This window comes from Hypomesus nipponensis, chromosome 2, assembly GCF_054491055.1.
Source record: "Hypomesus nipponensis isolate SF chromosome 2, ASM5449105v1, whole genome shotgun sequence".
Classification (NCBI taxonomy): domain Eukaryota; kingdom Metazoa; phylum Chordata; class Actinopteri; order Osmeriformes; family Osmeridae; genus Hypomesus; species Hypomesus nipponensis.
In genome coordinates, this window is record NC_140362.1 from 8,884,071 (window position 1) to 8,900,456 (window position 16,386).

The window sequence follows — 16,386 nt, forward strand, 5'->3', positions numbered from 1 at the left end:
GTTATTTCGTGTGGTGATCTTCTGACTCCTCCTAATGGAAAGAAGATTGGGACGCAGACAACTTTTGGAGCATCAGCCATCTTCAGCTGTGACCCTGGCTATGTTCTTGGGGGGTCCCCGGTCCGAGAGTGTCTTTTATCAGGACTGTGGAGTGGATTGGACACTCACTGCCTAGGTAAAGGATCTTTTAAAAGTCTGGTGGGGATATCCAGGACTGTTTCAATTCACAGTGCTGAATACTGTACCTCTGTCTTCATTGCAAGAGCATTACTTAAACCAGAAACATACACATAACACAAAGCCACATGTATGTGATGTGCAAAAAGGCAAAAAAAAAACGAATGGGGTAGTGTGATTGAAATTAAAGCAGGTCCAATAAACCTCATGGATAGTGTTAGGGTTAGATTGCAATCATTCAGACTGAATTAATTCCAGATTACCGGATACTGGAAGTAGTAAACCGTCACAAAGGTGCTTGTGGACACTCAAAGAGCATATCTCCTTCCCTTCTGTGCCTGCAGTGTCAAAGGCTGAATTGTCCTAATCTTCAGTGTATATTGTGGGGTATACAATATGCAGGAGGTGACGTTTTACACTGCATGCGTACTACTTAAAGCGCAGGAAACCTTTATAAGTGGCCTGCCTCCACTTCCTAGTTAGATGGCAGATAATGGTGTTTTCCAAGTTTTATTGAAAGTTATTGTATTATGTATATATGTTTTTGTGTTGTTAGTTGTATTTAATCCGGTGAAGAAAACATTCAACAGGATATCCTGTGTATTTTTTTTTTTTTTAACACACAGCTGGGCACTGTGGGATACCAGAACACATTGTGAATGGCCAGGTGATTGGAGAGAACTTTGGCTACAGAGACACAGTGGTGTACCAGTGCAACCCAGGGTTTCGCCTCATTGGCTCTTCAGTCCGAATTTGTCAGCAGGACCACAACTGGTCTGGTCAGAAACCAGCCTGTATCTGTAAGTGTTGCTCTACTAGCATTCATACAGAAGTAGCATAGTCAGGAACTGAATGAGAGTGAGTGTGAACTTTGTTGCTGTTTTTATAACAGCTATGTATGGCAAATTGTGAAACCAATGACCAAGTGGTGACTGTAATTATTAAGGGGAGGATGGAATGCAAAACTAGACATTTGCATACATTTTATTATGATGTACCCTTTTAAACAAATGAATGTCACTGTCTACCCTAAATTTTAATTTAACTGTAATTATGGATCATTCTCATTGCTCGCTCTTTTCTGAAAGTATATCAAACCTCAGTTGGAGTAGCTTGATAATTGAATTAAATAATTTGACTCAAAACCTTTTTCAATTGTAATACGTAAATAAAATGAATCAAAAAGTAAATAAACACAAGTTAATTAGTTATTATTCATCTTAACTAGTGGTGGGTATAGATTAATTGTTTTAATCTAGATTAATCTCACTGTAATCTTGGCATTAATCTAGATTAATCTAGATTAACATGGCTCATTTGAATTCCGCCGAAGGCATTCAGAATATGTGTGCTACCCAAATAATGACTAAAAGTAAGTCTTTGAGAACGGGTTTCTCAAGCCAGGTGGTGCATCAGGGGCTCATCTCCTGTTTCCAAAATGCATCACAAACTGCTTGAGAAAGCTGTTCTACTATGATAATTTATTTTCATCACCAATTATGTTGAATAAGATAGCCTACTTGTGTTTATTAACTGTTTATTAGATTAGTTAGCTTGGCTGATAGAGCTGTGCTGACGGGCTTGCCTCGGTTGCACTCAAACATTGTAGTTTGACAACGACTCTTCCCCTGAGCTACATCAGTGTTTGGCCTGGCATCTTCCGCATTAGCTAAGGGATGCTTTGCATTTAGGTGGTATTTGAGACTGGAATAACTCCTACAGTAAACTAATTCCGCATAGCACAACGTGCAAACAACCTTAGTCTTTCCGAGGTTTCCATTGGGAAGCTTCTTAAAAATACATTTTCCCTGAAGCAAACCAGGTGGCTTCATAGCTGCATCCTTGTTAGCACGTCACGTTTGATGTGATAATTTCATACACAGGTTCGAAGACTCGTTCTTGCCCCCTACAGTGCAATTTGGCTAGGTATACATCCGCTCTAAAATATCAAGCTGAAAGTCATTATAGCTTGCATGGTATATACCCAGCGCCAACCCAACTTTGAGAATAGACTGACGGTGATATTTTTTTTATTGTGCGATAAGTGTCTCACGTTAATGCAGCATGTTAACGCCAATAACGGCCCACCACTAATCTTAATATTATCCCTATGGCCCAAATCATAACATCAGACAGGTTTTCTGGATCTGCTGTAAGCCTACTTTAGTAACATCAGCAGACCTTTCAGCAGGTTTGCAAAACAGAGAAGAGAAGGCCTCTGGATGAATTTTTGTTTTTTTAACTCCTGCCCTTCCCTGAACATGCTGTCACAAATCAGTGAGAGGCAGGTAACAGTGATCTATCCTATACTTAGAAAAACAAAGCCTATAATGAGTTTAATAAGATTATGTAGTAGTTTTGTTTCCAATCATTGATAATGTGAGGAATAGAGAGTTGATTGCTCTATGTTGGCCAACACGTATGCGTATTCAGATCAAGATCTTGTAATTACAGATGCTTGGCTGATTTGTACCTGATATTTTCTAAATAAATCCTCTTTCCACATCATTCCCAGCTAATATCTTATGTCAGCTTGCATAAAAAAATATACGCAGTGTTTAAATCTTGTTTCACAATATATTTTTCATGTAATATTTTTGTATTGGGAGTCAGATTGCTGAGCGGTTAGGGAATTGGGCTATTAATCTGAAGGTTGCCTTTTGATTCCCGGCTGTGCCAATGATGATGTGTCCTTGGCCAAGGCACTTCACCCTATTTGCCTTGGGGGAATGTCCCTGTATTTACTGTAAGTCGCTCTGGATAAGAGCGTCTGCTAAATGACTAAATGTAAAAAATGTATAGAATTTTTTGTATCTGAATTTTTTTTTCCCTCAAATTTAAAACAGGCTACAGAGATTACATCATATAGAATGTGGAGATTTTATTTGTCTGGTTACACAGCACGCCCTATTTACACAGATTAATTAACACTAGAAGCGCTGAGTAATTTTTCCCTACTTAAAGCGCTGATTGGTCCATGAGTCTACAGAGAGGGACGCTGTTACTGACATATCAACATTTTAGTCGGCTGACAAGATTGCGTTGTCCCTAGTCATAGGTATAAACAAACACACAGGGACATACTAAACATTCAATGCTCTCATTAAATCCAGGTATACTGGCAAAACATGTAATGTTCTTTATTTACTGTCAGAACACAGTCCAAGTATTGCAAAAATGAGAGCGAATGGTTTGGAAATTCTACGCTATAGACTTGATGTTAGCCTGCTGATGCTTAGCCTATTCAATTTAACATCTTTTGGAATGACAAGACACAGTGGATAATATGTCCGAAATAATATCATACTGTTTGAGAATGTGTATTTTGGTTTTATATAGACTATTACTGTAACATTGGGACTCCAGTTTGAAGTGTAGATGGCGGGTTATGAAGTGCAGTAGCGCATGGAAAACAAGAGCTGCATTTGATAAATCAATAGGCGGCCTATCTACTATATTTAGCCTGACAGATTATTTCGAATAGCCTACGTTTTGTTCCCTTTTCATCAAATGGACTAAATAGAACAAATGGGTCGCCTACTGAAATGTGCACCCAACATTCCAACCATTCCATTCTGATAGGCCTACTTACAGCTAAAGAATACATTTCATTTAGCTTACTGTATGCAGGGAATAGCATAACAGATGTGGTCTTAGGACTAGGCAGCCAGGGTGGGGGCAGATTAGTAGCCTGGTCCTAACCAGACTCTCGTACATTTCATTTGTACAGAGTCTGGGCTCGCTCCATTGACAAGCGTTTACTTCATTGTAGGTGGGTACTCTGATGAAGTTTAAAACTATTGGATCTGCCTAAAGCCACTCTGATCTGCCATAACCAATCGCTAGCGTTCGATTTAGCCAATTCCTTCACCACTACTGTAACAGAGCTAGCTGTCGTAGCTGGAAAATCAAACTGATCCCAAACCCAGTGGGGAGGAGGCCAACAACATCATGGCCACCAACCAAACTCAGCAAAACTTGTTCTTGCTCCGGCTTTAGTTTATGGATATACGGCAGCGTTTCCACAACGGACCGAATGTGGCTTCGCTCGCATCTTTCTCCGCCGCCATTAGCTCACAACATCAAAGTCAGCATTCTCAGCCACTCCCTCTGTTCGCTGATTGGACAGGTAGAAAGTTAACCTGAGACATCTGACTTACGTACCTCATGCCCAGACGCAGTACAGAAGCAAAATCTAAATTGAGCAGAAGTACGTAGGAGGGCAGTGCCAGGCTAGCGGATTAGAGCAGTGGAAAAAAAAAATAGTCTGCATCAGAATCAGAAATGGATTTATTCGCCATGAATGTTTGCACAAGGAATTTGCTTTGGCAGGGAGTTGCATACAATAAACATATAGGAATCTTAAACTTAAAAGTGGTCTAACTATACTAAGGATACATAAACTAGCAATACTAAGTGGAATACAATTAAAATAAAATATACAATAAAATAAAAAATAAATTGCCAATTTACAATATAAAATACAATATAAAATACAAATATTACAGGAGTTGAATGTAGTGCAAAATGTACATAGTTTTTAAGACATTCAGTCAGTGTGAGCTCTTGGCCTTATTGAGGAGGCCAACAGCGGAAGGGAAGAAACTGTTTGTGTGGCATGAGGTTTTGGTCCAGATGGACCGCAGCCTTCTGCCAGAGGGGAGTGACTGAAACAGGGAGTGTCCAGGGTGGGAGGAGTCCGCCACAATCTTCTTCGATCGTCTCAGGGACCTCGAGGTGTGCAGGTCCTCGAGGGAAGGCCGATTGCAGCCAATCACCTTCTCTGCAGTGTGGATGATACGCTGCAGCCTACTCTTGTCCTTGGCAGTGGCAGCAGCGTACCAGACGGTGATGGAGGAGGTGAGGATGGACTCAATGATGGCTGTGTAGAAGTGCACCATCATTGTCTTTGGCAGGTTGAATTTTTTCAGCTGCCGCAGGAAGTACATCCTCTGTTGTGCTTTCTTGGTGAGGGAGCTAATGTTCAGTTCCCATTTGAGGTCCTGGGAGAGGATAATGCCCAGGAAGCGGAAGGACTCCACAGTGTTGACTGGGGAGTCACACAGGGTGATGGGGGTGAGTGGGGCTGTGTTCTTCCTGAAGTCCACAACCATCTCCACTGTCTTGAGAGCATTGAGCTCTATGTTGTTCTGGCTGCACCAGGTTGTCTGCTTCCCACCTATAATCAGACTCGTCTCCTCCAGAGATGAGCCCAATGAGGGTGTTGTCGTCCGCAAACTTCAGGAGTTTCACGGACGGATGACTGGAGGTGCAGCTGTTGGTGTACAGGGAGAAGAGCAGAGGAGAAAGGACGCAGCCCTGGGAGATCCAGGGCTGATGGACCGGGAATCAGAGACTTGTGTTCCCAGCTTAACGCACTGCTTCCTGTCAGACAGGAAGTCTGTGATCCACCTGCAGGTGGAATCAGGCATGTTCAGCTGGGAGAGCTTGTCCTGAAGCAGAGCGGGGATGATGGTAATAAAGGCAGAGCTGAAGTCAACAAACAGGATCCTGGCGTAGGATGCTGGGGAGTCCAGGTGCTGTAGAGTGAAGTGGAGGGCCATATTAACTGCATCGTCCACAGACCTGTTGGCTCTGCAGGCAAACTGCAGGGGGTCCAGTAGAGGGTCTGTGATGGATTTAAGGTGTGCCAGCACCAGGCGCTCAAAATACTTCATTACCACAGAGGTCAGGGCGACGGGTCTGTAGTCATTATGTCCAGTTGGCCTGGGCTTTTTGCATAAGGGTGTGTTCACACTTTGCAGGTTTGGTTTGATGAAAACAAACTTTGATGCTAGACTTTGAAGACTGTCCAGTAGGTTATAATTACATGTTTTGGTCCGGACCAAGAGAACCGAACTACGAGTGTGAACACGACAGTCATAAACTCCAGCAGCGATGTGCAGTAGGCAGCCTAAGTAGAAACTAGCATAGAATCTTTGGACCATTTCGTGTTGATGTAAACAAACAAGTCACAGTCTAATTTATTGTTCAGGGAGTAAAAGTTTGAGAGCAGGATAAACGGGACAGCAAGCAGAGATCATAGCTCCTAGTCCAAACGGTTAGAAGGTTCAAACGAATAGGCTACCCTTCTCTCATTTTGCAATACTTGCACATTGCCTTGTCAATAAATAAAGAACAATAACTGTTTTTCCAGGATAATGGATGGATCTGTCAGACCCTTGAATGTTTATGAGACCATTTCAATAGCTCCCTCTATAGACATTCTGATCGCAAACTAAAGTTTGAGGTTCCACTCATTTGCCTTACATGACTTTGGTTCGAAAAAACGAAAAACCCTACTTTTGAAAAAAGTGCCTGCAGCCGGCATCCTAGTGCTTGTAATCTTATTGATAAACAGACAATAAACAAACAACACAACATGAATCAATTTGATGGTATGGATGAACCTGTGATGGTTTCTGCGGTGGGGGAAAAAAGGAAGCCATTAAAATCTAATCTTACAAAAAGTAAGAAAATGAGGCATTCGGGAGGAGGAAAAATGCCAACAGTTAAGTGTTCTCACGAGAAGGCCACTAACTTCTGTCACGCAGACACATTGACCCCAGGGGATCTATGGAAAAACGTTTTACTCTGCATCTACCAAAGTCAAGCAGGATCAAGTCACGTGTCATAAAACGTGTCATGGATTTATTGCATTTTGGGAAGAGAAAAAAAATCAGTTTTTAAAATAAATCTTTGAAAATCATAATCTGGATGTGAATTTTTATGTTATAACCTCAAGATGCTATGTGAATGTTTGAAACAGAAAATAGTGATTTTCATCTTCTTGATGAAGAGGACACATTTTAACTCAAATTGATCAAAATGGATTTATAGCGTTTTTGAACCAAACTCTCTTGTTATATCCATATTTGAATATGCAAAAATGCTTTTATAAGTTACGTTTCTCTGCATTACAAAACATAGCTTATTTACAAAATCCTTTCAAAATTATTGTTGCCGCTCTAAAAAAACGGGACATGAGAATTGCGCTTATACCATGGTCTACACAAATGTAGGTGAAACAAATGCACTTCGTATGATTAAATTCTTGTTATCATTTTGCACATATATATATATATATATATATATATATAGAGCTATATATCTGTATCAACTATACATATTAGGTATATATACACTATATATTAAACTTTGTCTGAATAACAGACTCAAATACGGGAGCCCTTGCAACATCTTCTGATAGAAAGAGAATCGTAGCCTTGGAATGCAGGAAAAAAAATGTCAGAACGCGCACCTGGCAGCTATTTAACAGCAAGCAGGAGTGAAATAGCCTTAAATTATCTTTTTATTTTTTTATTTTATGAAAATGTAAAATACTGGGTGATAAAACACACATATCTAGGAAAAGTCAAGAAAGCAGGGTCCTGGAATTTAATCGAGTGCCAATATACAATTTTCTTCTTCACTGGGTCAAAACGACCCTCTGCGCTTCTTGTTTTAACAAGTGTTCACATGCCACTTGTGTTGTCGAGCCATCAAGCAAGATTGGCCGCATTGAAAGGCCTAGCTTAGTTTATAGCAGGCGTACCTATTCATTTTCTCCAAGGGGGTCCCATGAGTGAAGTGATAATGACATCCCTATGGTAGGTTGTGTTTTGATCTGCTCTATTGTGTTTTTGTCACCTGTCAATTCCTAGCGATCACTTGTGGTCATCCGGGAAGCCCTATCTATGGTCGTACCATAGGGGACGGCTTCAACTACAACGATGTTGTCAGCTTTTCCTGTAACAAGGGTTACACATTGGAGGGGCCCTCCAGTGCCCAGTGCCAGGCCAACTGCCAGTGGAACCAACAGCCACCTACATGCAGAGGTAAAGACCTTAAACTAGGGCTGGGCGATATGGCCTACAATATATATCACAGTATAATTTACATTTATTCATTTAGCCGACGCTTTTTTCCATAATTTTACATACCAAGGTGAAACTTTGCAGGGTACTTCAGGGTGGTGTCATCTTGAAGCCTATTGGGTTTGAAAAACCCTCATTCAAAATTACATTCAGTTTAGTGACACAAACTTATTGAGGCAATGTGGACATTTATATAAATACACCCCTTTCAGACATTTTGTATTTGATTCAACTGTCTTAAGTAACTGTACAAAATTCCAAGTCAATTTGACCTTTTTTGTAGGAGGATATCTATTTTGAAGGTTTTCCCAAATTATCACTGTACAGGAAAATCCATCATGTTGGACCTTATGGGTCCTTGAGGCTTTTTTGTTCCTCATGAAAAATGAGGCATGAATACCAAGTTTCAGAAGAATTGGAGCAATGGGGTGGAAATGCAACCACTCTGAAAAGTGGACATTTGGGCGTGGTCTGTGGCCCCCCTATGGTCTGATGTGGGCCAGTCTGTGTTTGGGCCGTAGTTGTGGCATGTAGTTTCAAAACTTGTTCATGAGATAAATTACAAGAATAATAATGAATATAGCTGCAAGCAGTAATGCGGGTTCCATTATAAACATGTACACTGTAGAAGATCGAGAGTTGACAATAAAAGAGCAAACATACTACATGTTAGGCCAACAACAGCTGAATGGGGATTTGAACTCATGGGCATAATTTAAAAAAAGTCAGTGTCTCTATACTCTCTGCTACACACCAACTGTTGAGATTATATGAATTGAAAGGGCAGAGTATTAGCTTTGGTCAACTTTGGGACACAGGTTAAGAAATGGTTGACATTTCAAGGTGAAATTGCATGAAATTGTGCAAGGTATTTCAGAATGATGTCATCCTGCTTAACTAAACAGATAATCAAAATGATGACAGGCCAAAAGACAATGGATGGATTCCAACCTACTACCTTATACTTTACAGGTCACCATCCCAGCCCATTGAGCTATTCTCAGTGTTGAATAGTGTCATGTTCAGTTACTGTATTAAAAAGCAGGGCCGGCAGGGCTGGGCTGCGCCCCCCCCCCCCCAGATTTCTGCCCCCCCCCGCCCCCCTCCCCCAAGCTCCTTCTGACTTCAGCCAATACAGTTACATGTTGAAGCTATGAAAAAGTCTATTAGTGCTTTCAGTAATATGCTTTTTTTTTTTACCAATCTTTTAAAAAGATTCCCCAGTGATTGTCTGGTTGATAATGGGCAACGTTAACGTATCTCTGCATTCGTTTACCGATAAAAGTGAAATCAACCTCGAATCTCTTGCCACTCACTTGTTCTCGAAGATATTGTATATCGATCTTTTGTGGGGGATTTTTGAAGAATAGCAAAGTTTAGCATTGGTGTTTAATGTTAAACCCTGGAATTTCATACCTCTGTTTCAGTTGTAATCTTTATTTGTTTTCGTAGAAGATACACAAGTTAGACGTTTACAGTAGACCAGTCTTTTAGCTTTGTGAGCCATCGATTGTTCTTTGCATGCGTGTTTGTACCTACAGAGAAAAACCTTTTATCACACATCGATTTCTGATCCCCAAACCATCTACTACTGATATTAATCTCATAGCCTACTCCAGAGCAGGCAGAGCGTGCTGGTCTAGTGGAAGCACTTCCCTGTCTCTTGGTACCAACGTTACCGCTGATGTAGTTGAAGGCGAGCATGGTTTGAATGACAGCAATCCAATGCAGACTGTTCTGCAAACGTGCACATTTTCAGCCAAGGTAGGCATCGCTCTCATACTTGGTTAGACTCAGCCAAGCAACATGCATGTTTCTGCTTCCCCTGTTGATAATTTGGAGCCAGAAATGATATAGACATCACCTTCACTGACAAGGTTTTTACCAATTGGAAAACGGCGGCGGTTTAATTTACATAGAGCTCCAAAAACTGTTTTGCGCTCAAATGAATGCCCAAAAAATGTGCTCGCACTCTGGAGGATCCTATATTCAGCATCACACCAAACCCAGGATATGTCATGGGTTTGGGTCAAGCCCCAAATGTTTATAACGTATGGCTCCTTGCCTGATTAACACTCGGATTGTTAAGCAGACTCAAAAATGCTAACATAATGGTTATATAAAAAATTATACGACCCCCTTCCGTTATCATGATGCCCCCCCAGAAATGTTCACTGCCCCCCCAGTCAAAGCAGGCTGCATCCGGGCCTGTTAAAGTAAGTTGTTTCTCCTGTGGTAAGCGTTGTTTGATTCAGCCAAAGTTGAAACTGCTTGTACATTTCCTATGAAAATGGGACAACGGGATGATGCAAAGAATAACTTACTTATAGTTTTTTTAAAAGGTTGTTTGGAGTGCCATAACTTGTCAGGGAATTTCAAATCATGCCTGGCATCAGTAGGGATTTGTCCAGGCTTAGGTTACTGAAATGAATTTGTGCAACAGTCAAGGGATCCACCCAAACAATCAATTTACTTCATTAGAGATAACCATTAGCGTTATCGCTTGATTGGAGTGTTGTGATGTGCTCAAATAAACACGCATTGCTATGTTTTACAACCGGAGGATTTATCGGAAGACTAGAAACCGTTTTGTCAAAATAAAAATAAAAAATGCCTCTGACTGGTTTTGAACCTGTAACCCTTTGCTTACCGGCACAACATCTCAGCCAATTGAGCCCTTCCCACGCATTGAATACACAAACTTCTATAACTGGATAATAAAAAAAGATGTTTCTCCAATGGCGAGCACTGTCAGATTTGGTCCAGGTTCAAACAGCTGTAATTCAGTCATATTTTGATATATCAAGGTGAAACTTTGCATGGTACTTCAGTGGCATGTCACCTTAAAGCCTATTAGGTTTGAACCATCCTTCAAAAATACATTTGATTTAGTGACACAAACATATTGAGGCAATGTGGACATTTACATAAATACACCCTTTCAGCCATTTTGTACTTGATTCAATTGCCTTAAGTAACATTTTTGAATATGTCAATGATACATGTCCGTACAACATTTCAAGTCAATTAGACCTTTGGTTCAAGAGAAGAGGAATTTTGAATGTTTTCCAAAATTATCACTGTACAGGAAAATCCATCATGGCGGACCTTATGGGTTCTTGAAGCTTTTTTGTTCCTCATGAAAAATGAGGAATGCACACCAAGTTTCAGAAGAATTGGAGCAATGTGGTGGAAATGCCATCCCTTTGGAAATTTGACTTTTGGGTGTGGCCTGTGGCACCACCTATAGTCCGATGTGGCCCATATTTGGTGTGGGGGTACCCACTTGGATGTAGTATCAATGTGCCAAATTAGAACATTTATGACCAGGGACTTGAGACTTGAGATATTGGGGCGCAAGAAGAAGAAAAATAAGAATAAGAACACCAATAATAACAATAGGTTCCCTCCTACCGGATGAACCCTAATAAGAATACCAACAATAACAATAGTGTCCTCCTGGCGGAGGAACCCTAATAAAACAATATATCACAGCGAGTACAAAAATGTAAATCAGTTACCACTCACCACAAGAGCAACAAGTCTCTAAGCAAGAGTTGTACTCCCTGAACAAGTGCGTCTTGAGCCTTTTCTTGAAGGTGGAGAGACAGTCAGTGTCTCTGATAGAGGTGGGGAGTTCATTCCACCACAGGGGGGCCAGACAGGAGAAGAGTTTGTGTTGGGACCAGGCAATCTTGAGTGGTGGGACCACCAGGCGGTTGTCTGAAGAAGACCGTAGGTGACGGGTGGGGGTGTAAGGCTGCAGGAGAGACTTGATGTAGTCGGGTGCAGTCCCGTTCACTGCTTGGAAGGTCAGTACCAGGGTCTTGAATCTGATAAAGGCTGTGATGGGTAGCCAGTGGAGAAAGATGAGGAGCGGGGTAACATGGGAGCGTCTGGGTAGATCGTAGACCAGGCGGGCCGCTGCGTTCTGAATCCTCTAAAAAGGGCGGGTTGCACATGCTGGGAGACCAGCGAGCAGCAAGTTGCAGTAGTCCAACTTGGAGAGGACAAGTACTTGGACTAGCAGCTTGGTGGAGTGCTCAGACAGGTATCTCCTGTCTTCCGTATGTTGTAGAGGGTGAATCTACACAACCGGGAGACTGCAGCAATGTGGGCCGTGAGGGAGAGCTCGTCATCCATGGTAACCCCAAGGTTCTTGGCAGAGGATTAAGGGGTCACCGTCGCAGATCCTAGGGTGATTGAGAGATCGTGGGAGATGGAGGGTTTAGCCGGGATGATGAGAAGTTCTGCTTTGGCGAGGTTCAGCTTGAGGTGGAGCTCGGTCATCCAGGCGGAGATGTCATTGAGGCAGCCCTCAATCCTAGCTGACCTAATCCCCCGGATCGGTCGGGGGGAACGACAGGTACAGCTGCTTGTCGTCAGTGTAGCAGTGGTAGGAGAAGCCATGGGAGGTGATGATTGGTCCAAGTGAGGTGGTGTACAGAGAGAAGAGGAGGGGTCCAAGGACGGAGCCCTGTGGGACACCAGCGGAGAGCTGGCGAGGGCCTGACAGTTTGCCTCCCCTGGAGACCTTGTAGGATCTTCCCGACAGGTAGGATGAGATCCACTGGAGTGCAGTGCCAGTGATGCCCTGGAGCAGGATCTGGTGGTTAACCGTATCAAACGCTGCAGAAAGGTCCAGAAGAATGATGACGGGTGACCTGGAAGCCAATCTGGCAGACTGGAGGGCAGTGGTGACTGAAAGGAGGGCAGTCTCTGTGGAGTGGCCAGTCTTGAAGCCCGATTGGTTAAATAGGTTGTTCTGAGAGAGAAAGTTTGACAGTTGGTTAGATACAGCATGTTCAAAACATTTTTGAAAGAAGGGTAGCAGTGATACTGGTCTGTAGTTCTGGAGGACGGCAGGGTTAAGGGAGTTTTTTTGAGTAGAGGGGTAACTCTGGCCTGTTTGAAGGCAGAGGAGAAGGTGCCAGAGGTAAAAGAGGAGTTTAGGACATGGAGAAGAAAATTTATGATGGAGGGGGAGATTTGAAAGAGAGGGTAGGGGATAGGATCAAGGGGACAGGTGCGATGAGAGAAAATTAGGTTGTTGACAGGGGACAGAGAGTGTCAAGTGATCCAGTTAATATGGATAACAGGGGTGGCAGTGTCAGTGGGGTGGGACGTGAACTCATCAATGGGAGGATGTTACAGTGGAGGAGAAATGGGAGGGGGATAGGGAGCGGAGGTTGCGATGGAAAGTTACGAGTGGAGGGGAAGTAAGGGGAGTAAGAGAGAGAGAAACAGAGAATTGGATAAACAAGTGATCAGAAATCTGTAGTGGGGTTACAGAGGTTAAGTCAGTGATACAGTTACGTGTCAGAATGAGGTCCAGCTGTTTTCCTGCCTTGTGGGTTGCCGGTGTGTTCAGCAGTGTCAGACTGAAGGAAGTCAGGAGAGACATGAAGTTGACGGGCTGCGATGTTGAAGTCCCCAAGGATTATCAGCGGGGTTCCATCATCCAGGAGGATGCTGAGGAGCATGATAGGATCAGTTAGCATCACAATCAAATGATTTGGCAGTGACGGAGAGTGGGGTCGATGTGTATTTGATATTCGGAGAAAGAAGCAAACCTGTCCCACCACCTCGCCCGGTTGAGCGGGTTGATTGAGAGAACGAGTGGTTGACGGGGAGAGCAGCTGGAGTTGCTGTGTTCTGGGGGCGAATCCATGTCTCTGTTAGGGCAAGGGCACGAAGAGAAGCATGGGATGCAAACGCCGGGATGAAGTCTGCCTTGTTCACAGCAGTCTGGCAGTTCCAGAGCCCTATAGAAAGAGAGAGGGCAGGTGGAGAAGATCTGGATAGGTAGTGAAGGGTTAGGGTTAGTGGACCGTATATACTTTGTGACATATCTACGGCTGCGAGTGGTGTAATGAACGGGGATGCTGAAGAAACACATACTAGCTATGAATATGTTATTGATGGATTACAATACAAATAGGGTGATACTTATCAGAAGAGTTCATCCGGCGTTGGCCATCCTCGGTTGACTCCTGCAGCTAGACTCCTTGTCTACTGCGACGAGGCTGCCAGAAGAGGCTGCCACTCCAGTCCAACTGCCTTAAATATGCTAAGGCTCAGCTGACAACGCCCCTAATTAAGTCAACAAAGCCGGGTCTCGCCACGTCAAGTACCCCGAAACTCGTTCACTAGCTAGCTACTATTGACCTATTTAGTTGTTATCCCCTTAAGCTCTACCCGTGAGGCTAAGTTAGCTAAACACAGTAATGAAACAAAGTCTGCCTACTTACAGTTAAGATGACAGTCACGATGTACACTCAGCAAGACACTATCCGCATTAAAGTATGTAGGCAAATGTTATGCTGTACCTGGTGTGAATGGGGCTGTGACAAATCAGGTTTCTGGAAGGCTCTACCACAATGAGCACGGTATAGAAAAAATTAAGTTAATACCGTTTTTATTTTATTTTTTATACCGTTCATATCAGCCACCTCTACCTCGAACCCTCTTACTATATCACACCACTAGCTGTTGAGGCCAGCACAGAGTCCCCCACTACTGAATGTCGAGCTTATCCACAGAGAATTAAAAATGTACAACTCAAGGAATTTGAAATATATCCGAGACATGCCTTTGCCTGCGTCACAACAAATTTAATTATCATATTTTCGACAGGCCATTTAAACATAATTAGTTTTATGAATACTTAATATAGCATGGTTGAGTAGTCTATTCATAGTATTTACTAGTGTTGAGTCTATTCAAGGCATAAATAACTGACTTTGATCAGATAATTCCAGTGATTATATTATTAACTGGCAATTGGGCAGGAAGAAAGTCAGATAACTCTTGACAACATGTGCAGATGAGCAACTCAGCCAGCCACAAAAGACACTCCAAAAAGAGGTGATGGAAGTTTTTGTGATCAGGATTTTTGGGTGGGGCTGAAATAATGTATTGATGGAGGCACTGAGCATAGTTACAATAAGCTGTTATAAAAACTAATAAATTGTTATTAATTGATAGCCTAACGTTATTTGGCTAAGTCATGCTAGTTACATTTCGATAACATGCTACTCTATCTTGCTAACTTGAATAAAATGGAGATTACCAATCGGTTGCAGACCAAGAAGGACTAGATTGATTCCCGGGTCAATGTCCTCTGAATTTGATTCTAGCTCTGGAGGCTCAAACTTATACTGCTGTGTAAAGCCAATCCTGCTTGGAGCATGCATTTTTGTTGTAGAGTCTAACCCTTTTGTTGTAGCGGTATTTGACAGATGAGAGAGAAGCACTTTTACCGCAAGTGGGCGTGGTTTCAGCAACCTCAGCATTTGAGATCTGAGAGAACTGATAATTGTTTCAAGATTTTGATCACTTATTTTAGTTACTTAAAATGTTTCATTCAAATTTGGCTGGGTGGATTTTTCTGTGGTGTGACAAACTCAGAACACATATTTTATTGTCACTTTACAGGGACTTAAACTACTATATTATTACTAAATTATGACTATCATCATGCCTGATGTATGTACCATTATGGAAAAAGTCAGTTGACTTTATTGTGTTAAAATACTGATATTGAAGCCAATGCTGTTATGAGGAGAAGGTTTCTTGTTGACTATTTGTGATTTTAATGTAAATTCATTCCTGTGAATTGTATGATTTCCTGTATTTTATTCCCTCTCAGTGGTCAACTGCACTGATCCAGGGATCCCAGCCAACTCCATACGAGAGAGTAAGATCGAGCATGGCAACTTTACCTTCGGCAGCATGGTGTTCTATGATTGCAACCCAGGCTACTACCTGTTTGGATCTTCTGTGCTCACTTGTCAACCAGCTGGACACTGGGAGAAACCTCTACCAGAATGCCTTGGTAGGTTTCCTGTATTGTAGTGATGGTAATATGGATTGGCGGAAAAGCTCTTTTCTTTTTTTACTGCACTGCAAAATAAAAAGCAAATGTTACAGTTTTGTACAGTACAGTTGCAATTTGAATAATATAGCTGCAAGCAACGATGCGGGTTCTTCCGCCAAGTAGCAAAATGTTATACACATGTACACTGCAGAAGATCGAGACTTTAGACAACAAGAGTGCAAAACAACTTAATGTTTGGCCACAAACAATTCCAGACTCTCAGTCAATGCACAACTAACTGAAATCATGTGGGCATCTGGGCTAAGATAGCGTTCGAATTTAGCTCATTGCAAGAAGAGCCCGTAACAGTTTGGCAGCCGACTCTCTGATCTGATTAAACTATACAACATACACAATCAGGGTGAACAACAAGATTATATTAACTAACCAACAATAACATTACAAACATGTAAATGAACAAACACAACAAGTGAAATCCCTCGCAAAGGTTGT

At 42.2% G+C, this 16,386-nt stretch overlaps 1 protein-coding gene across 1 annotated transcript in view; it reads left to right on the forward strand.

The window, feature by feature from the left end:
- LOC146300668 (CUB and sushi domain-containing protein 3-like) overlaps window positions 1-16,386 on the forward strand; it is a gene marked incomplete at its 3' end in the record, with an annotated part of 38,526 nt that overhangs the window by 3,778 nt on the left and 18,362 nt on the right. Inside the window, exons 4-7 of the mRNA XM_084667276.1 lie at window positions 2-175; window positions 804-977; window positions 7,842-8,015; window positions 15,706-15,891. Of these exons, the coding sequence (XP_084523402.1) occupies window positions 2-175; window positions 804-977; window positions 7,842-8,015; window positions 15,706-15,891 (708 nt within the window). The remainder of the gene's footprint in view (window position 1; window positions 176-803; window positions 978-7,841; window positions 8,016-15,705; window positions 15,892-16,386) is intronic.